At 44.5% G+C, this 23,330-nt stretch overlaps 1 protein-coding gene across 3 annotated transcripts in view; it reads right to left on the bottom strand.

Moving 5' to 3' along the window:
• LOC117369258 (carcinoembryonic antigen-related cell adhesion molecule 1-like) overlaps nucleotides 1-23,330 on the bottom strand; it is a 117,025-nt gene that overhangs the window by 8,904 nt on the left and 84,791 nt on the right. For all 3 annotated transcript variants that reach the window (XM_033963548.1, XM_033963549.1, XM_033963551.1), the window contains 3 exons: nucleotides 7,985-8,114; nucleotides 4,349-4,404; nucleotides 19-50 (listed from right to left, as the gene is read on the bottom strand). In XM_033963548.1, the coding sequence (XP_033819439.1) occupies nucleotides 19-50; nucleotides 4,349-4,404; nucleotides 7,985-8,114 (218 nt within the window). The remainder of the gene's footprint in view (nucleotides 1-18; nucleotides 51-4,348; nucleotides 4,405-7,984; nucleotides 8,115-23,330) is intronic.

Below are 23,330 nucleotides of genomic sequence, written 5' to 3'. Positions count from 1 at the left end.
AATGGGGATATCTCTCACCGTGGCTGGATTTCTGCTAGATGATTGCAGATCTGCAGAGGAAGAGAAAATAAAGGGAACATTAGACAGAAGCCCGAGTCAATTAATGCTGAAACAAAACTGGTTTCTCAAGGGTGCTAGAGGAGACTGGTCCCCTTATCTTGTGCAGTAAAGCCCAGATCAATATCCTCAAGAGTCACTGACAGAAATTATAAACCTATGTTTTCTGAAACTGTGCATTGTCTAATGAGGACTGTACCAGTCTATGGAAAAGGTTATACAAGGGTTACAGTGAGTTATGATGACAGTTATACCATAAGTGCCTGGTACCAGGACCATCTGCAAATGTATGTGTAGATGTGAGGGGTCATCTTCTGACCTTTTCTCTTCTGACCAATTTCTGCTAACGGCACATGCTTGTTAATGATTTAAGTAAAAGATTACTACAAACCATGTATGAATGTCCTGGGTGTACATATGAAAATCACAGATTTGTAACATTATATAATTGATAAGTTTTGTATTTGGAGACAGAAGATCTGGATTTTTGGGGCTATATTTGTCTCCCCAGATCTAAAACAATAAAATCCATATACATATTTTGCTATGATGACTAGTTATTGAATAAAAAGAATCTGGAGACCTTGAACTGGACTATTTCAGATTGCCCAGAGATACTGGTTACAGTTTGTTTGGTAAGGAATGTATTCTTCCTCCAGTAGACCTGGGTATTTTTGTCTGGTCCCTTCAATGCCTCTTAATATTTTATTTTCCTTTTTTTTAGTGTGTGGGCACTCTGGCATTATGGTAACTTTGGAAAAGATTTACTATATTTGAATGAATAACTTGGCTAAGTAATTCTGTCTGAACTTTTGATATTTCTAGTTCAAAGCTGGAAATATATCTCCGTGTGTCACTCTGTGGGTTAGTTTGGGGATATGCTTCTTCTCGGTTTGAAGGATCCCCAAACCTCTTAGGGTGGCACCTGCTCTCCTGGTTGGAGGTGTCCAGTTCCGTTCCTTCACCAGCCAGTCCTCTCAGAGGCCCAGACACACAGTCGACCAGCTCTTTCCTCAACAATGGCATAGTTCTTGTTTACAAAAGCAGAAGTTGTGGATGAAAGTGTGCAATATTTTCTAGTAACCCTTTTCCTTCCTTTTCTACATAAGAGGCAAGAAGCATAGAGCAGAGCAAGCATCCACATTGAAGTAGTAAAAGGGCAGAATACCTTAAGGCCTTTATCACATTTTATATCTTTGCATTATAAAAAACAACAACCCGGTGAACCAGGCCCACACAACACTTATAAACTTTGATCCCACGCAACTCACATCTTCTAAATAATCCATATTATCTCATGTTCTGTTATATTCCTATCCTGCCTTCCTTAGACACAGTCCAACCCAAAGCAGTTTACAAGACACACAGATAATACAATAGCAATAAATCAAACGGAAATCAAAAATACAATATGAAAAATATATAGAAAATATAAATAACAGAATAGCTTCTAAATCTCCCTTTTTATGCTCTGAGATGCCTTCACCCTTCTGATTCCCAAATGCACTTGCTCAGCACAATATAGCCCTAGCCTTAATTTAATCTTTCCACTCAACCAATGGAAAACTAAAAGTTTCAACCTTCAAAACGCCCTCTCCTCTATCCCAAAATGCCTTCAAAGGCTCTATCTTTGACGAGAATCGTGACTGCGGAGACGCCTAAGATCCCTTCCGGCATTAATCATGCCTACCATGACCTTAAATCGCCCTTAGATGTCTCCTTGATCAGGAGAACTGCGCTGTTTCTGGAGGCACCTCCATTTTTTATGGCATTTTAATTGGTTTTTAATTGATGCAATTACTTCATCAATTGAACCAATTAAAACAATTAAGTGGTGGTGGTGCACCTACCGATGCTTAACTAATGGTGCCATGTAGAGAATCCAGGTCTCAATATCCAGACAGCAAAGGAACACAACATTACCTTTCTTTGGCCTGGCAATACCACTGGGTTCCCAAATTTTGAACTACTGGTAGGTGGCACTAAAATAACAAGGTATTCAGCTCATCAGGAGCTTGGGGCTCCTAACATACTGCCCAATGATCCCAGGGAGCCTTTGTTAAAGAGGCTTCAGGTATACCAATAGAAGCATTTTCTTTCCTCCCTGTGTGCAAAGACTCTTCCTTAGGACTCCTACCCCAAAGCCCTACCTCAGTCAATCTCTGGTGGTCTTGAGCAGGGGTCTCAAAGTCCCTCCTTGAGGGCCGCAATCCAGTCGGGTTTTCAGGATTTCCCCAATGAATATACATGAGATCTATATGTATGCACTGCTTTCAATGCATATTCATTGGGGAAATCCTGAAAACCCGACTGGATTGCAGCCCTCAAGGAGGGACTTTGAGATCCCTGGTCTAGAGGATCTGGGGCAGAAAGATCTACTGTTGCTCCTGCCTCTACCTTTGCCAGTTTCTAAATGGCACTAGTGATCCCCCTCCCAATGGTAGTTTCTCAATATTACCATTACGTGTTTCCAGCCCCATTTTGAACCAGGCACCAGTAAGAGAAGGCATGATTGGTAATAGCTCCTCTTCTGGAGACCTTGCAACACTAGGGATTGACTAAGGGAAGCTTGCGGGGGGAGGCAACACAGCTTGTGCAGTTCAATGCAAGCTATGCTATTCGGTTTGCTTTATAATGCATGCAATTTGCATCTTATTGCTTTTTAATTGCATGCAATTTGCATCTTATTATTATGCAGATGTGCGTTATAGTAAAATAAAAACAAAAAAATACTTAACACTCCAGTATTGAGACACCACACACCCAAGCCTGAAAATATATTATTAAAGCGAAAGAAAAGCCTCAGGCAAACGGAGAGGTGTACCCACACTCTTCCGCCCTAGCATCATCCTAAAAACAACTGAATGCTGTGGAAAAAAAACACTAGCAAAGGTCCGTTTTTCCTTGCTAGTGGTTTTTTCCCCACAGCATTCAGTTGATTTGGCTATTCAAATGCTCCCACCTGCCAGTAATTAATTTTTTTGTGAAAGTTTTTTAGCCTATGATGCTAGGGCAGAAGAGTGTGGGTACACCTAAACTAAAACTAAACTAAACCTTAGGTTTGTATACCGCACCATCTCCACAAGCGTAGAGCTCCGTTTGTCTGAGGCTTTTCTTTTGCTTTAATAATATATTTTCTGGCTCAGGTGTGTGGTGTTTCAATACTGGAGTGTTCAGTATTATTTTGCTCAAATTTTTCTCCAGTCCTCTTGTTTTCCTATTATGGTAAAATAATGCACAATTTTCCAGTTTAATGTGTTAAGAGGCAAACATTGGGCACTGTTCCCTTAATGCACATTATTTTAAAATATTTTATATTCCTCTTGATGTAAACAATTCACTGCAGATTCTATTTTCAAACATACACAATTCAGCAACACATAAAAACAAATCTAAAAACATTATAAAAATCATGCACACAAAATAAAATACAAATCAATAAACCTAATTAAAGATAATAAGAATGTCTCACCCCTCTTAGCCCTGCTATACCCATAGATATTTTGGTTACAATCCCCCCCCACACACACTTTTTTTTTTTTTCAAAGCTGTGGTAGTGACTGCCACGTGGCAAACGCTCCAACACCCATTAAATCCCTATGGGCATCAGAGCGATTACTTCAGCAGCAGCAGCAGCCGTTACCGTGGCTTTGTAAAAGGAACCCAACATCTGAAGAATTAGGTTATTTCTCCGTTTCACTTACCCCCTCTTCTACAAAGCAGTGCAGTAACAGCCCCGAAGCCCTTTAAATTTCTATGGGCTTCGGGGCCATTACTACGCGGCTTTGTAGAAGAGGGGCTTAGTATAAAATTTAAAGCTGTTGTCTTAAATTAAAGGTGCCCACTAGTTTTCAGCTGCCTTATGAAAAGGCAAACAGGGCTTCAGCGTCTGAATTATATTTATCCTAGATACAGGTGTGTCGTCTTCTCCAAACCAATCAGAGCTCTTATACACCTGTGAGATGTCTGACTTCTGAAGCAGGGAATTAGATATTCAAGACAAAGCTGCCCAAGCTGCATTGAATGGCAGAGACCTGAAGGGAGGCTCCACATCACCTACAATGAGAAGCAGAAGGAGCTCATCTGCATTGCTAGCTGTGCACCAGCCAGTAGCAGCAGGGTAGCTTACACAATGACCAGTGACATCACACATCATAACTGTACACCAGCCAATAGCAGCAGGTTTGGTTGATGACATCCCAGTGAGGGTGTGATCCACTCAAGCTGCAGCAATAGAACAATCTGTAAGGGGGTCCACATGAGAAAGAGACAGAGAGATTTCTTTACTTACGAGGGTCAGATCTGGTATTTAGGTTGCTTTCCTTCATACTGATGTCATTTGATTTTCTAAAGTAATCAATATATAAATCAATACATGAATATATAAGCAATACAATATGCATCCACACCCTCTCCTGACCCTATAGCACCTGGCATCATGCTGGGAGTTCCTCTGACTTTGGGTTAGGTCATTTCTGGACTCTAAAATTATGTGTTCATCAGTTTCTTTTGGTGGTTAGGTACTTGATTCAGGATGTTTTTCAGGTTCAGGTTTTTAGAACAGTCCTGCTGGTTACAGCAAAGACACCAGGTGTTTAGACTCCCCAATTCTACATTCTTTTGGCAACCAGTTTCCTCCTGCTCCTGTGAGCTTCCAGCTCAAAAGAGACCACACTCTGTTGGGCTAGTGTGCCATAAATGCCTTATAGTAATCCTAGTATATGCTCTGTATAGGACTCTGGGAGTTACTGTATATACTTGAATACAAGCTGAGATTTTTAGGCCAAAAAAATGGTCCAAAAATGGGAGTGTCAGCTTGTATTCGGGACATCGCCTACCCATCCCCCTCCCGGACCTAATGCAGGCCTCCACAGGGCCTTCTGCAAGACCCAGTGGTCTAGTGGTGGGATGGGACATGAGGGATCCGCCCCCCCCTGCCACCAACTGTCCCAGCCGAATCCAAATCCTTTGCCTCCCCCGTGCACCTCCTGACTCCTCAGCAGCCTCATGATGAATGGGACAGGAGGAATCCCTTCTGCATCCTGTGCCTGCCTAAATTGACCACACATCCCTCCCACCTCCCCCACATACCTAGTAGCCAGCTGATGCATGGAGTAGGAGCAATCTTCCTCAACTCGCGAGAACCCGCAGCAGCAGGTCACTCAACTTCAACAGGTACAGGAGGCAAAAAGAATTCCTCCTGTTCAACCCACTGCAAGGCTGCCAAGGAGTTGGGGGTGCACGGAGGGGGAGGGGGGTTGGATTTGGCTGGGACGGGAGTCGGGGGGATCCCTCATATTCCGACCCACCGCTGGACTGCCAGGTCCTGCGGCAGGCCTGGAGGACTGCAAGGCATTGGTAGGGAGGGAGATGGTGCAGGGTAGTGAAGGGGGGGGACAGGGTGCAGAGCCTGGCAGGGAGTGAGGGGGCTAGATGCAGAGCTTGGCAGGGAAGGGAGGGAAGGGGGCCCGACGCCCGACTTTTTACATTGTCCCCAAAGTTCATAAGAACATTAATCCTCCCCCAGGCAGACCTATAGTGTCTCTCAGAGGCACTGTTCTGGAGCCTCTATCCAAATTTATAGATTGGTTCTTAAAACCTCAAGTCATCAAAGCGAGGTCTTACCTTAAAGATACTACTCACTTTTTGTCTTGTATTACACAGATCACGGACATTCAAGACACACACATACTGGTCACGATGGATCTAGAATCCTTATATTCTAACATACCGCAGACAGCAGCCTTAGAACTCATTTCTAGAATTTTTATGCAGGACGTCCACCACGAACGTATTAGAGCTGACTTACTTATTCAACTGGCGCAGTTGGTTTTGAACCATAATTATTTTCAGTTTGACCAACAATTTTTTCTCCAGACCCATGGCGTCGCTATGGGCACTGCAGCAGCTCCAAGCATTGCCAACTTGTATGTATCGCGTTTTGAGGAATGTCATTTGTACTCATCAGCTTGGTATTCTTACATCAAAGTGTGGCGTAGATTTATTGACGTTGTGTTCTGTATTTGGACCGGACCTCCTGAGTTGTTATCCCACTTTTTAGATTGGCTTAATTCTCTGGACATCAACCTGAGATTCACGATGTCATACAATCAGCACCAAGTATCTTTCTTGGATGTGTGGGTTCACAAATCAAACCACACCTTAACCACTACAGTCTATAGAAAATCTTTGGAGGTCAACAATTATTTGAGCTACACCAGTTGTCATCCTACCAAGCTTAAACAATCTTTGCCTATAAGTCAGTTCTTACACGTTCGCAGGTTGTGTACGGACCTCAATGAGTTCCGCAACCAAGCCCGGAAGCTCTACATTAGGTTTAAAGAGCGTGGTTACCCTCATCGGGTCCTTCACAACGCTTACAATAGAGCCCTATATGCCAACAGGACCCTCTTGCTTTCTACAGTTCCATCCCAAGAGAAGGCCAAAACTACTTGTGTGTTATCATTTTCAGACCACGCTGCAGCGGTAGCCCAAAGTATCAGGAAACATTGGCACATTCTCCAGCTTCATTCAATCTTTCAAGATCTCCCACACATAGCATACACTCGTGCCAAGAACAAAGCAGATTACGTGGTTCATCCGAAATACACCGCGGACCGGAGCAATTTCATCCACGAGGGGCAACATTCAAAGTGCAGCAATACTTGTGACATCTATAAAACCACCATTGAAGGAAAAACATGGAAACATCCTGTGACTCATAAAGTATATACTTTTAAATCAGTTACCACTTGCAAATCTAAGTGGGTAATATACGTTATTACATGCCCCTGCTGCATGGTATATGTGGGACGTACCCAAAGAACTATTAAAACTCGTCTCATTGAGCATCGTTCACGCATTAATACACAATCGATGAGTTCTCCCCTGGTACCTCACTGCATCCAATTTGGGCACGCTTTCCAAGATCTATGCTGGTTTATCATTGAACAGGTATATGAGAACTATCAGGGGGACAAATTATCCTGGTTACAACGGAGGGAACAGTATTGGATTTTTGAACTCCAGGCGTTAGTTCCCACTGGACACAATGATTATATTGAATGGCAGCATACTTTCTAATTTTGTTCAAATAAGGATTTATATATATCCATACATTGATATATCTTTCTGGTTGGACTATATTGTTGCCCTGGAGTCCGTGCGGGGATATGTGATCTCTTCCCCCGCGGTGTGCGTGAGTCATGTGACTCGGCTATTCAGTGACGTACTTGAGTCTGCAGTTTAAATTGGAGGCGTTCATTTCGGTCAAGCGCCATTTTCCGCTTTGTCAAACTAAGCTGTGTCGGATGATTTGGGGGTCACAGCGCAGTCCGGCCGTTCCTGAAGAAGGGGGTGTTCACCCCCGAAACGGAGTCCCGTCGGACGAACTTGACATCTGCTGGCTGCCTTTACCACGGAGAAGCTAAGTACTTCCAGTTGGTCTTTTGCTCTGTTGGATATGGACGTTTGATACCTATACTTTGGCCCCCTGGATAAGGGGTAGAGACAATTTTAGTGAATAGTAGAGTGTGTTTTATTGATTTATATATTTTTTCACACTCAGCACTGTTGGGTGCACTTTTATCACTTAAATTAGCACGGAGAGAGCCCGGGGATGTTTCACAGTTAACACTCTTCTGGGTGTAAGCCAGTGACAGCCATTTCTTCTGGGAGTTTCCAGTGGGTGGCTGTGTGACTGAGGGCTCTCCCAAGCACTGACAACTCATTATTTGGTTGTTCTTAGAGTAGATTTACCATTCTTGTCCTTGTCTCTTCCCCTTTTCCAGTTCCATTTCTTGGGGTTTGGAAGTTTTTGCTTTTGTTGCGAGACCCTCTCTGACATATCCTAGTCTTAGTGCTACAATTATTATTACTGTCTTCCATGAATGCAGTCATTCTAAATGAGGAGGTTGTGTGTACTTACGATTTGTCTCTTAATAGGAAGTAATAGACAGAAGCAGCAATCAGTGCGATTACGATCAGGATTACAATCACTATCACAACGATGACCCAGGGGGGTATAGGGTTAGGGCCAGGGTCAGAGTCAGGGCCAGCTGGTAGAGGAAACAGAGGAATAGAATTAGGAGTGAGATTTTCAAAAATGTGGCACAAAGCAGATAACAGATATGTTGGCTATTGATCCCCTTTCTACTTTACATAGCATACAGAGTGGATCCTTAATGTTCTCCTCCAGGACACATAGTACACAACACATGGGAGATCACTGAATCTCAGCCATGTGATATAAGTTAGGTATATATCCTTAACCCTATACATTATACATAACACAGAGTAGATTACTGCAAATAATATTCTGCTTAAGTTTATTATAAATACAGTGAGGACAACAATTACTTTTTTTTTTTTTTAATTTAATGGGATTTATTAACTGCCTTTTCATGAAGAGATTTGCCCATACAGGTTTACAATACATTGAATAGAAATCAGGTACCCAAGTACTTTCCCTATCTGTCCTTGCAGGCTTACAATCTAGCTGTGCTACCTGGGAGAATGGCGGTTTGGGTGACTTGCCCAGGGTCACAGAGAGCAGGCTGGGACTGAACTCACAATCATAGGATGCTGAGGCAGCAGTTGTAACCACTAGGCCACTTCCCTCCCCTCTATAGCTATCTTTGCAAAAGGGTAATTAGGAAAGCTTAGGTAACTCAGAGGTCCTGATAAACTAGCAATTGGCCAGCACAGGGTCCAATGTAAGCTAAGAACATAAGAATTGCCGCTGCTGGGTCAGACCAGACTGGGTCCATCCTGCCCAGCAGTCTGCTCATGTGGCAGCCCCTAGGTCAAAGACCATTACTCTAAATGAGTCCAGCCTCACCTACGTACATTCCAGTTTAGCAGGAACTTGGTCTTGAATCCCTAGAGGGTGTTTTCCCCTATAACAGACTCCGGAAGAACGTTCCAGTTTTCCACCACTCTCTGGGTGTAGAAGAACTTCCTTACGTTTGTACGGAATCTACCCCTTTCAACTTTAGAGAGTGCCCTCTCATTCTCCCTACCTTGGAGAGGGTGAACAATCTGTCTTTATCTGCTAAGTCTATTCCCTTCAGTATTTTGAATGTTTCGATCATGTCCCCTCTCAGTCTCCTCTTTTCAAGGGAGAAGAAGCCCAGTTTCTCCAGTCTCTCACTGTTCGGCAACTCCTCCAGCCCCTTAATCATTTTAGTCACTCTTCTCTGGACCCTTTCGAGTAGTACCATGTCCTTCTTCAAGTATGGTGACCAGTGCTAGACGCAGTAATCCAGATGAGGGTACACCATGGCCCGGTACAGCGGCATAACCTTCTCCGATCTGTTCGTGATCCCCTTCTTAATCATTCCTAACATTCTGTTCATCCTTTTCACTGCCGCCGCGCATTGCACAGATGGCTTCATTGAACTAAGATGAGTAACATCAACCAATGCCCATCCTCTCAGATGTATGCACTGATGGGGCAACTACCTTATAAAGCTCACATAATGTATATGGTTTTTGTCATGACTATATTGTAAATTATGTAATCTTTGTCCTGTCTCGATTATATTGTGGACGTACTTTGTAACCCGTTCTGGGCTCCTTTGGGAGGACGGGCTAAATAATTGAGCAAATAAATAAATAAACAAATAAATCTGCCCAAGGTGTATGGATGTAGCCTTTAGAATTTAGGACTTGGGAGCCAAGGCACACTAAAGGACATTGGTCCCGATTCACTAAAGTCAGCAATCCTCACTAAACCTGTTTTCACAGGTTTAGCAATGATCACTGCTAACCGACCCAATTCACAAACGGCCCACCGTGTGTTTTCCCCTTCGATCACCCATTTTCCTATCCAGCCATGCAAATTAGTAAAACCCCATGCAAAATAGCCAAGCGATTGATTCACTTACATTGCTTGGCTATTTTCCATCGGGATTTATGATCATAAAAACCTGACTGCTGTAGACTTCTCGGTAACTGTGTTACTCAAACAACAAAAAGCAATGTTACTTACTGTAACAGTTGTTATCCAGGGACAGCAGGCAGCTATTCTCACTAATGGGTGACGTGATCCAACAGAGCCCCGAAGCGGACGCCTCACAAGCAGTCTTGCTTGAAGAAACTCGAAGTTTCGAGTAGCCCGCAAAGCGCATGCGTGAGTGCCTTCCCGCCCAGCGCAGGGCGCATCTCCTCAGTTCAGATAGCTAGCAGAGAAGCCAACCCAGGGGAGATGGGTGGGACGTGAGAATAGCTGCCTGCTGTCTCTGGATAACAACTGTTACGGTAAGTAACATTGCTTTATCCCAGGACAAGCAAGCAGGTATTCTCACTAATGGGTGACCTCCAAGCTAACAAAAATGGGATGGTGGGAGAGTTGGCAACTTAGGAGAATAAATTTGTAATACTGTTTGGCCAAACTGTCCATCCCATCTGGAGAAAGCATCCAGACAATAGTGAGAAGTGAAGGTATGAACCGAGGACCAAGTGGCAGCTTTACAAATCTCCTCAATCGGTGTCGATCTGAGGAAAGCTACAGAAGCTGCCATTGCTCTGACCTTATTGGCTGTGACTTTACTGTGAAGGGGTAATCCAGCCTGGGCATAGCAGAAAGAGATACAAGCCGCCATCCAGTTGGAGATGATACGCTTAGAGACAGGACGTCCCAACTTGTTCGGATCAAAAGAGATGAAAAGTTGAGAAGCAGTTCTGTGTGGTTTGGTGCATTCCAAATAGAAAGCCAAAGTATGAAGAGCTGATTCTCCAGGATGAGAATGGGGCTTTGGAAAAAATGGAGAACAATGGAGAACAATGGATTGATTGAGATGAAACTCCGAGACAACTTTAGGAAGGAATTTCGGATGAGTGCGAAGAACCACCTTGTCATGCTGAACACTGTAAAAGGTGGATCCACAACCAAAGCTTGAAGCTCACTAACTCGACGAGCAGAAGTGAGGCCACTGAGAAACACAACTTTCCAAGTGAGATACTTCAGATGAGCCTTGTCAGTAGGTTCAAATGGAGGTTTCATAAGCTGAGAAAGAACAATATTGAGGTCCCAAACCACTGGAGGCGGTTTGAGAGGAGGACTTACATGGAAAAGTCCTTTCATGAATCTGATGAGCAGAGAGAGGCTTCCCCTGAAGTGGCTGATGAAAAGCAGCAATTGCACTAAGATGGACTCGTATCGATGTAGACTTGAGACCAGAATGAGAAAGGTGCAAAAGATAGTCCAAAACTGAAGATAAGGAGGAATGTTGAGGCTCCTGATGATGAGAAGAACACCAAGTAGAAAATCTAGTCCATTTCTGGTGATAGCATTGTCTAGTAGCAGGCTTCCGTTAAGCTTCCAACACATCCCTCACAGCTGGCGAAAACTGGAGAGGTGTTACATTGAGAGGAACCAAGCTGTCAGGTAGAGAGACTGCAGGTTGGGATGAAGCAGAGATCCCTGATGCTGTGTAAGCAGCGATGGAAACACTGGTAGAAGGAAGGGCTCCCTGCTGCTGAGTTGCCTGGGCCACCAAGGAGCAATCAGAATCAAAGTGGCATGGTCAGATCTCAGCTTGACCAGAGTCTTTTGAATGAGAGGAAATGGAGGAAACGCATATAGAAAGAGATTCATCCAGGCCAGAAGAAAAGCATCGGCCTCGAGGCGATGAGGAGTGTAGATCCTGGAGCAGAACTGAGGCAGTTTGAAGTTGTGGGGGGCTGCGAAGAGGTCTATCTGAGGCATTCCCCACAGAGAGAAAATGTGATGAAGGGGCATGGAATGGAGAGCCCATTTGTGAGGCTGTAGAAGACGACTCAAGTTGTCCGCTAAGGCATTGTCCGCCCCTTGAATGTAGACAGCTTTGAGGAAGGTGTTATGGCGAATTGCCCAATCCCAGACTTTCAGAGCTTCCTGACAGAGGGAGGCCAATCCCGTGCCTCCCTGTTTGTTGACATAATACATAGCAACTTGGTTGTCTGTGCGAATGAGGACAACACGGTCGTGAAGCAGATGTTGAAAAGCATTGAGAGCATTGAAAATCGCCCTGAGTTCCAGGAGATTGATGTGGCACAGGCAATCTGCACTGGTCCAATAGCCTTGAGTGCGGAGACCATCCAGATGAGCCCCCCCAAGCGTAAGTCGAAGAGTCGGTCGTGAGAACCTTCTGATGGGGGGGGGTGCGTGTGAAACAGTAAACCTCTGGATAGATTGGAAGAGAGCATCCACCAGCGAAGAGACTGTAGCAGAGCAGGAGTGACCTGGATGTGGCGAGACAAGGGTCGGATACCTGCATCCACTGAGATGCCAGGGTACACTGAGGAATTCTGAGGTGAAGTCTGGCAAAAGGAGTCACGTGTACTGTAGAGGCCATATGACCCAGAAGAACCATCATGTGTCTCGCCGAGTCAAAAAGGCTGAGAAGCCTTGGAGACAGCAGACGGCTGAGGCTTCTGTTGCTGCTTCTGTGGATGCTGCCTCTTAACAGGCTGACGGATGGCAGGAGCCTGCTTGGGCGGGAAACGCCGCTGGTAGTTCAAAGGCGGGCATGATGGACGGGGAGAAGCAGGCTTGGGTTTCGGACGGAGAATTGATTGGAAGGACTTCTCGTGGTCCGAAAGCTTCTTGGTTGCCACCTCAATAGACTCATCGAAGAGGTCAGTACCAGCACATGGGACGTTGGCCAGCCTGTCCTGTAGATTGGGGTCCATGTCGATGGTCCTGAGCCACGCCAGGCGTCGCATGGACATCGAGCAAGCAGTAGCCTGAGCAGATAATTCAAAGGCATCGTATGAGGACTGCATCATTTGTAACCAGAGTTGGGACAAAGAAGCCAAAACCTCCTGGTACTCAAACTGTGCTCGAGAGTCCAAGTAGGGCATGAACTTGTGAAGGACAGACAGGAAAAATTCAAAATAGGTGATGAAATGAAAGTTATAATTAAGAACTCTGGATGTCATCAATGAGTTCTGGTAAATGCGCCTACCAAACCTATCCATCGTCTTCCCCTCCCTGCCAGGTGGAACGGTGACATATACCTGGTAGGGGTGAGACCGCTTCAATGAAGACTCCACCAAAAGGGACTGATGGGATAGTTGGGCACCATCAAATCCCTTATGGTGAACCGTGCGGTATCTGGCATCCAATCTACCCGGCAGAGCGGGGATGGAATAGGGTGTCTCAAGACAGCGAACAAAGGTCTGATCCAGCAGCTTATGTAGAGGAAGCTTGAGGGATTCAGCAGGTGGTTGAGGGAGATGCATGGTCTCCAGATATTCCTTCAAAATTCCTTCCCTTAAAGACATTGAAACTCTGTTTCAACAAATCAACTTAAAAAGCTCAAGATCCGAAATTATTCCCCCACTTTACCTAAAAAAATTCTTCCATTGTTTTGGACCTTTTATTCACTCAATCATCCTAAAAAGCTTACTCACTGCATCAGTCCCTTCCCTTTGGAAAACCGCCATCATCACTCCGATACTCAAAGACCACAAAACTAGTACAGATGACTCTACAAACTATCGCCCAATTGCCAATATCCCCTTTTTGGCCAAATTAACTGAAAAACTGATATTTAATCAGGTTTCTGACTTTATTGAAATAACCAATGCTTTACATCCCAACCAAACAGGTTTTCATAAATTTCACAACACCGAATATTCACTGACGGGCTTAATAACTAATATTCATTATTTTTTAGATCACCACAAATCTGTGGCTCTGTTTTCCTTAGACATATCCGCAGCGTTCGATACAATAGACCATGATCTACTTCTTAGTCGGCTAGAATCAATAGGCATTAGCGATCAAGTGCTTAATTGGTTCATGTCTTATCTTTCCAACCGTAACTCTTTTGTTAAGTTCAATAACGAATACTCCAATCCTTATTCTTCATCTTTTGGGATTCCCCAAGGATCTATACTATCGCCTCTTCTGTTCAACATCTTCCTCTCTCCATTACTGAGTCTCTGTCAGCCAATTGGTTTTACTTCCTTCTCTTATGCCGACGATATCCAACTTATTCACCCTCTCGACCCAGGAAACAATAATGATATTCTCTCTATAAATAAAAAACTTGAAACAATACAAAGCTGGCTTAACTCAAACAAATTAGCATTAAACATAAATAAAACAAAATCCATGATCTTTACTTGGAAAAAAGACATAAGCTTGACGACCCCATTTGTCCTAAATAACATCTCACTAGAGTCCGTTTCTACCTTAAAAATTCTTGGGGTCATAATCGATGATAAACTACTGTTTCACGAACATATCAATAATATAGTCAAAATATGTTTTTATAAATTGCGTTTAATACGATTAATCGCCAAATTTCTTGAGCCCAAATCAATTAATATTCTGATACATTCACTGATTATAGCTAAAATGGATTACTGCAACTCACTACTACTTAACATCTCCCAAAAAGAAAAAAGAAGACTTCAAATTATCCAAAATACAGCTATTAAACTAATATATAACGCTAAGAAATATGACCATGTCACGCCATTATTGATCGATTCTCACTGGCTCCCTATCAATCATCGCATCCTCTTTAAGCTCATGCTGCTAATATTTAAAACCCTAACCTATAATGAACCTCAATTAATACCCCATAAGACAATACGTCCACTCAGATCATCCTTCCAAAATCTCTTATCTATACCCTCTCTGAGAATAGTAGGCACGAGAAGATCCGATATGTTCTCTATAATGGGCCCCCAATGGTGGAATTCATTACCACATTACATTAAAAAGATCTCACCTCCTTTAAAAAATCATTAAAATCTTATCTTTTTAAAGATGCTTATAATACTTGAACTTTAGATTCACTTAATATTTTTAAATTTTAACTATCCCATTTCCTTTTGTTCTCTTCCTTTTATGTTTTTCTTCTAAATAGAATTGTAACTTTTCCCCCCTTTTCTCCCAACTCAAGTTTGTCTTGTCTTTAAGAATTTTGTCATTTGGTTTGTCCTTTTTGTAATTCTCACTTTTCTTTTAATAATTTTGTACATCGCTTAGCAAACCGATTAAGCGATCCATCAAATTCTAATAAACTTGTAACTTTGAAAATTTGGACCCAGTGTCCAGTTGAATGTCCAAATCAGCCGCCATCTGTTGAAGAAAAGAGGAGAAAGACAGCTGGTCAGCCAAAGCAGGGCCTCCAGAAAGACTCGAGGACGTCGAGGCCTCCTGATCCAATGAGGACGGGGATCTAGAAGGAGAAAAAGATCCCATCGTGTCCTCGAGCTCTGGCAGAAGAAGAGGTGAAGTAGCCAGCGGTGAATACTGAAGAAAAGGCTGCTTCCGATGAGGCGAGGCATGCCTGGACGAATGCCTCAAGGAATGTCTCGATCGATGATGCGAGCTGTGTCTGGAAGCAGGCCTCGATAAACGAGGCGAGTGAGTCTTCGCTGAGGCCCCCAGCGAGTGGATGGGGCTGGAAGTGGTTGATCGAAGCAGAGGTAGTTGGCTAGAATCACCTCGAGGCACTCGCAAAGACTCGAGCCCTTGCATCGAGTGGATTGGTTCCAATGGAGGCACTTGCAAAGACTCTACTCCTTGCATCGAGTGAATTGGTTCCAGTGGAAGCATGAGCAAAGATTCTGCTCCTTGCGATGCATGCATCGATGCCAGACCAGACACTCGCAGAGACTCTGCTCCTTGTAGAGAGTGTGTGTACCGCTGAGGCACTGGAGGCGACTCGACCTCGCAGGAGGCCTGCGCTTGCCCAGGCTGGATTTGAGAGAGAAGCTTCGGCCCCATGGTGGTGAAGAGCTCAATGAATTGCTTCTCAAGTAAGGTCTGGAATGAAGCCGGCAAGGATGGATCCGCATCAGCAATGGGACCACCTGCATGGGCTTCGCGCTCCCTTGGGGCAGTGTGAGAGTGCTTGGGCTTAGAAGCCATGGGCACTTTAAGCACCACCGGGGGAATGGGCTACTGTGCTACCTGACCTGAGGAGACAGAGGAAGGCACCGCAGCCTGCGTCGAAGATGGAGCCGGTACAAACGAGGCAGGTTTGATGAGGCTCGGAGCAGAAGATGTGGAAGCCTGGGGAGCCTCAGGTGAGGCAGATGGTGAAGCACCCTTCGATGACAAAAGCTCCATTGAAGACTCCACCGTGAACAACTTCTCCCACAAGAAGCAACGACGCTTAAAAGCACGGGCTGTAAGTGTGGAACAAGGCCGGCACAATTTCGGAAGGTGTTGAGGCCCGAGACACCGAAGACAGCGTCGATGAGGGTCCGTCAGCGAAATTGCACGCTGGCACTTGACACACTTTTAAAAACCAGTAGTAGGCCGGGACATAGGCCGGAAAAGCTCCGCCGCAAGATCGAAGCCGTGGGGCTGCGGCCATGTGGCCTGCCTGGTCGAACGGATGGAATTTTTTTTTTTTTTTTTTTGAAAACAAGAAACAACAACGAAAATCAGCGATTAAGAGAAAAATAACCCCAAACCGCAGACTTTAGAAGGCACAAGTGAAAAAACTTCACGCAGAGAGTCGAAGACGGACTTCTCGGCTCCGCGGAAAAGTAAGAATTGAGGAGATGCGCCCTGCACTGGGCGGGAAGGCACTCGCGCATGCGCGGTGCGGGCGACTCGAAACTTTGAGTTTCTTCAAGCAAGACTGCTTGTGAGGCGTCCGCATCGGGGCTCCGTTGGATCACGTCACCCATTAGTGAGAATACCTGCCTGCTTGTCCTGGGATAAAAAACGGATCATCTACAAGGTTATCCTACCCGCAAAATATCATTGAGTAAAAGAAAGGGGGTAACTGTTTTACTGACAGGTCTGCCCTTTTTTTTTTTTTTAATAGCACTTCCTTAGACTCCTCCCAATCAGATGATGCACTGGGGAGGAGCCTAAGGCCCGCATTGTGCAGACAGTAGCCGGAGGGTCTGACTGAGCTCCCCTCCTGCTCCCGACTTAAAGGTACGGGGGGGGGGGGGCCCAATGGCAGGAGAGAGTGGGCATCCCTCCTGCCATATCTAAGTTCGGCATGGGGGGGAGTGTCTTGTGGCAGAGGGGAGTGAGCATCCCTCCTGCAATTTGTGGGTCACCAAGTGTTTGTTGGGGATAGTTGGGGGAGGGCCAGCGGTGGGAGATTTTTTTATTTTTTTTTATGGGACAGATATTTTGCATGTGTAATACATGCAAAATATCAGTGCCATGAAAAAAACAACAACCTGGCAGAAGCCCTGACAGCAGTGACAGGTGGCTGCTTCTCCTGTCACTACTGTTAGGGCTCTGCACATGTCTTAATCGCTCACTGAGCGATTGAGTCAGTGGGTTTGAAAGCAAACAATTTGCACCTCAATGCAAATCATCTGCATTAAAACTTAATAGTGAATCAATCACTGTTGGAAAATTGGCCAGAGAATCGGCCGACAGCGATTGAGTCACTATGAATCTAGCCCATTGTTCATCTATAGGATGCTTTCCTGTGATTCAAGAGCAGCTAGGACTACAAAGGGCATATCTGTGAAGTGTACTAGATGAGGGACACTGATCAGGGGAAAAGTAGGTGTCAGGTCACTCCTCATAATGTTCTCCTCAACAACTCTGCCTGATCTCATGGAAATAAGTGTATAACAAGTGCTGGGCCATTGAGTCAGCAACTTCCTCAAGCATTCTGAAGAAGGATTCCTCTAATTGTGAGGGGAGGTGAGTCAGAAAGATCAAAAGACATTTTGGGCCTGATTCTGTATAGGACGCTGATCTCGGCAGCCACCTAAGAAGCGGCCAAGAATAGCATGTCAATCACATACCACCATCCCATACAGAATCACATCTACCTTAAGGCACAGACGTCTTACCCAGCCCCCCTGATTCTCTTTCCAGCACTCATGTCAATCAGCTCCAGTTAGAGAATCACACGTGCCTCATTGCAAAAATAGGTGGCTCATCTGCCTAACTTTGCCGAGGAATCCCTTGCCATCAGTTGATCACAGCATGGGAATCCCTGATCAGCTGAGCTGGCACGACTCCCTAAAGCTGCAGCTTTGTGGAGTCCTGCCAGCTCAGCTGATTGGGGGAAATTCCCCTGCTGCAATCAGCTGAGCTGGCTGTGGCAGAGGACACCCTGATACCCCCCTGAGATCAGCTGCCCATTCCCTACCACCTTACACCCTCCAACCCCCCCCTGAGATCGTCAGGAGGGCTGCTCACTCCCTCCTGCCACTGAGCCCCTTCAAACCCCCAACAACCCAACCAAAACCCCAGATACCCCCTGAAACCCCAACACCCCATCCTGATACCCCCATACCTGTTTTGGAAAACCAGCAAAAGGAATTCCCACTTCCTCCTGCTTGTAGGCTCATCTCCAAAATGGCGGGCCTTCACCATGCACCAGGGAGGGGCCTAAAGCTCTGATTGGCCTAGATACCTAAGGTCCCTCTCATTTGATGTGCTTTAGCTACCTGGGCCAATCAAGGCCTTAGGCCCCTCTCTTGTGCAGCCCAGAATGTACCAGGAAGGGGAATGCCCGTCATTTTGGAGAGGCGGACCTACTGGCAGGAGGGAATAAGCATAGCACTAGAGAATGACACAGGGACAAATTTATCCCCGTCTCCACGGGAACTCATTGTCCCGTCCCGAGTTCCTTTTCTGCCCTGCCCCATTCCTGCAAGCTTTGTCCTCATCTGAACAAACCTCAAACACTTTAAAATCACAAGTGTTCGAGGCTTATGTGGTTAAGGCAGAGCTTACAGGAATGGGTCAGGGACAGGGACAGTGACGGGGACGGGACAGGGAAATTTGTCTCCATGTCATTCTCTGAATAGCACTACTTTAAAAAAAATGTTTTGTTGTCAAAGTGGAAGATAATGTGTTGTATTGAACTTCCTGTGTGGAGTTTAAGTATTTTGCTCTCATGTATATTCCTTTTTTAAGCTTATAGTTATCATATGGATAGTTTAGGGTTTAGGTAAAAGAGGGAGGTAAAGGGGTTTCCAGGGAAACAAGACATTCCACTCTTGTACTAATTGACTTGCCCAGGGTCACAAGGAGCAGCACAGGGTGAGGTTGTGGGTAGAGAATGACATGGTGACAGAATTCATCACTATTCCTGTCCCTGTAGATAACTGCGGGAAACCATCCTGTGTCATTCTTTAGTGTCTATCTCATCCTCAGTCCTCCTATACCAGCATTCTTTAATGCAAGGCTTGAGGGTCAGTGGTTGTGCCCATTCATTCTCCGATTCTTCCTTCTCTCCTTAAAGATGGTTTCCTGCAGGGACGGGAAAGGTGATCAATTTTGTCACCATGTCATTCTCTAGTTGTGGGTTCAAACCCCACACTGTTCCTTGTGACCTTGAGTAAGTCACTTAATCCTGCACTACCTCAGGTGCATTAGATTGAATGTGAGCGTACCGGGACAGATAGGAAAAATGCCTGAAGTACCTGTATGTAAACTACTTTAAGTGTGGTTGTAAAACTACAAAAAAAAAAAAAAAAGGCGGTGTACAAGTCCCAATCCCCTTTCCTTTCTTTGTTAAGTTGCAAGCAGAAGGAATATGGTTGAAACCAGTATAACTGGTTTCTACTGGCCTGGAAAGAGGATAAAGAAAGGGGAAGCTTTTTGTAGACCTATATCTTTCTTGTGAAAAGCATGCTGATCAGGAGCCAATAAGAAGTATGGTTGTGCACTGTCAAGGCTGGCATTGGGTCAATGGGGAAAGAGGACATTGTTCTAACAAAATGTGTAAAAGGACATTGTACACTTAAACTAGTGTTCAGATGCTTTGGGTTTTAACATCTATACCTTCTATCATGACTGATGCAATAAAAGCATATTCCTTTCAACAATCTGGTGTGATTATTTGGGCCAATCATACCAGGGGATAAAGATTTGAGACCCCCACTACATTTCTGATGACTCCGCCGGGACCATCTGATCACCGACCCTGGATTTTGGTTGCACAGAAATTATTATATAACATAACATCGTACTTCTTGACTGCGTAACCATAAGTTCTACGCGGTTTACAAAAGATTATAAACTAAAGACAATTTGAGACTGACAAAAAAAAGATTATTTGACCGAGTATTTTGAGAAGAGATGAGTTTCCAATTGGGTTCTGAAATGTTTATAAGAACAGGCTCCAAACAAGTTAACAATTGAAATTCTCTATCATGGGAAGCCGCTTGGAATGCTAAGTATGGTCAAGAAATTTCTTGCTTTTACAGTCATGTACTGAAAGTAAACAGGGCATGGGATCTTCTACTATATTTATACGATGCTAAAGAAAATCTATTAACCATGTAAAACGGAGCGGTACTATACATAACCTTATAGCAAAAACAACCCAGGTTAAACAAAACACGAGCCTCCGTTGGATGCCAGTGCAACTCACATTAAAATGGTCTATGGTCTACTTTTTAAGACTATAGATCTTTCTAACCTCTGTATTCTGAATCAGTGCGAGTCTGACCATGTCTTTCTTGGGAATTGTTAAGTATACAATATTGCAATAATCCAAAAGACTCAGTAACAAATATTGTACCAGAAGTTTAAAAGCAGAAAACTCAAAAATGGGTCTGATGGCACGCAGTTTCTATAATGTGGAATAACCCTCAAGTACCACAGCATCTATCTGATTTTTCATGGTCCCAATATTTAATTGTTGGTTGAATTGTTTATAATGTGGAATTTATACTAATCAATGGCTCGTGAGTAGTCTTATGTGGCGACACGACAAAAAACTTCATCTTATCAGGGTTAAGCTTGAGTTTGAAATCCAGAGCGTACTAATCATTTTGTGTCAGAGATTGTTCACTGTTCTGGGGCTATTGAACCTAAGAATAGCCTTACTGGGTCAGACCAATGGCCCATCTAGTCCAGTAGCCTATCTTTATGCCAGTTTATTTACGTGAAGAATAATCATTTTACCGTTTCAAAGCTAATCTAAAAACTTTCTTATATAGAGATGCGTTCAACTTATAATTGCTCACCATCTACAACTTCGACCAACACAAACATAATTCCCTCTCCTATTATACTTATCTTCTTCGTCTCGCTTTACTTTACAATTGTATTTCCTCCTCCTAACCCAAGGGTAGGCAATTCCGGTTCTCGAGAGCTGGAGCCAGGTCAGGTTTTCAGGATATCCACAATAAACGGGAACAGGTGAAGCTAACATTGAATATAGGGCCAGGTCTGCAGCAGTCAAAACAGCAGTCAGGGAGGCCAAGCTTGCAGTGGAAGAAACTCTAGCAAAGAACATTAAGAAAGGGGACAAATCCTTCTTCAGGTACATTAGCGACAGGAAAAAAAACACAAACGGGATAACACGCCTCAGAACACCGGACGGGAATTACGCGGAAACAGATTCCGTTAAAGCCAAACTACTGAACGAATACTTCTGCTCGGTTTTTACCTGCGAGGCACCAGGGAAAGAGCCACATCTGGAAGCAATGTCAAGCGCAGAAGACCCATTTCAGAATTTTGAGTTCACACCAGCTGATGTCTACAGCGAATTGTCAAGACTCCAGGTGAGCAAAGCCATGGGTCCAGACGAATTGCACCCAAGAGTGCTCAGAGAGCTGTGCGAGGTCCTGGCGGAACCATTAGCCATGCTCTTCAATCTCTCCCTAAAGAAGGGGAGAGTCCCCCTGGATTGGAAAACAGCGAATGTTGTTCCTCTGCATAAAAAGGGTTGCAGGGCAGAGGCTGCGAATTACCGACCAGTGAGTCTCACATCGATAGTATGTAAAATCATGGAAACACTAATTAAACGCAAGTTGGACACGATCTTGGATGAGGGGAATCTTAGGGATCCTAGTCAACATGGATTCACTAAGGGTAGTTCGTGTCAATCCAACCTCATCAGCTTCTTTGATTGGGTAACAGGAAAGTTGGACTAAGGAGAGTCTCTGGACATAGTATACTTGGATTTCAGCAAAGCTTTTGACAGCGTCCCACACCGCAGGCTACTAAATAAGATGAAATCAATGGGGTTGGGTGAGACGATAACTACATGGGTCAATGATTGGCTGAGTGGTAGACTTCAGAGGGTGATGGTCAATGGTACCCTTTCTGAAACATCTGAAGTGACCAGTGGAGTGCCGCAGGACTCGGTCCTGGGTCCTCTCCTTTTTAACATATTCATAAGGGACTTGACACGAGGGCTACAGGGTAAAGTAACGTTATTCGCCGACGATGCAAAACTGTGCAACATAGTAAGTGAAAGCTTTTTACAGGATAGTATGACACAGGACCTTCGTACGCTGGAAAACTGGTCCTCGACATGGCAGCTAGGCTTCAATGCTATGAAATGTAAGGTCATGCACCTCGGTAGCAGAAATCCGTACAGAACTTACACCCTAAATGGAGAAACATTAGCCACGACCTCAGCAGAACGAGATTTGGGAGTAATCATTAGTGCAGACATGAAGGCTGCCAAGCAGGTAGAGAAGGCCACATCCAAGGCAAGGCAAATGATGGGATGTATCAATAGAAGTTTCGTCAGTCGGAAACCAGAAGTCATAATGCCGCTGTACAGAACCATGGTGAGACCTCATCTGGAGTACTGTATGCAGTTCTGGAGGCCACATTACCGTAAAGATGTGATTAGAATCGAGTCGGTTCAGCGGATGGCCACTAGGATGATCTTGGGGTTCAAGGGTCTCTCATACGAAGAGAGACTGAGCAGACTGTGGCTCTACACTCTAGAGGAACGCAGGGAGAGAGGGGACATGATTGAGACATTTAAATACATCACAGGACGTGTCGAGGTGGAAGATGACATCCTCTTCCCCAAAGGACCCTCGACCACAAGAGGGCATCCGCTTAAGCTCAGAGGAGGGAAATTTAGTAGTGACACCAGGAAGTATTTTTTCACGGAAAGGGTGGTAGATCACTGGAATAAGCTTCCGGTGCAGGTGGTCGAGGCCACCGGCGTGCTTGACTTTAAAAGTAAATGGGACATGTACGTGGGATCCCTACGTAGGATGAATCACTAGCATCTAGACTTATCGGGTGGGTCAGTAGAGTGGGCAGACTTGATGGGCTATAGCCCTTTTCTGCCGTCATCTTTCTATGTTTCTATGTAAATATGCATGAGATAAATTTGAATCTCAAGGAGGCAGTGCATGCAAATCCATCTCATATGTATTCATGGTGGAGATCCTGAAAACCTGACCTGGCTCTCGAGGACCTGAATTGCCTACCCCTGACCTAACCTATTGTTTCACTATAAGTTTGTTTTTGAATTGTAAATGCACAATGTCTCTGAACTGTAAATGTAATTCCTAGCTTTATTTTATCATCTACTTCTGTACACAGCTTAGAAATATGATAAGCA

This window comes from Geotrypetes seraphini, chromosome 11, assembly GCF_902459505.1.
Source record: "Geotrypetes seraphini chromosome 11, aGeoSer1.1, whole genome shotgun sequence".
NCBI classification, from domain to species: domain Eukaryota; kingdom Metazoa; phylum Chordata; class Amphibia; order Gymnophiona; family Dermophiidae; genus Geotrypetes; species Geotrypetes seraphini.
This window is presented reverse-complemented; position numbering and strand designations above follow the sequence as displayed.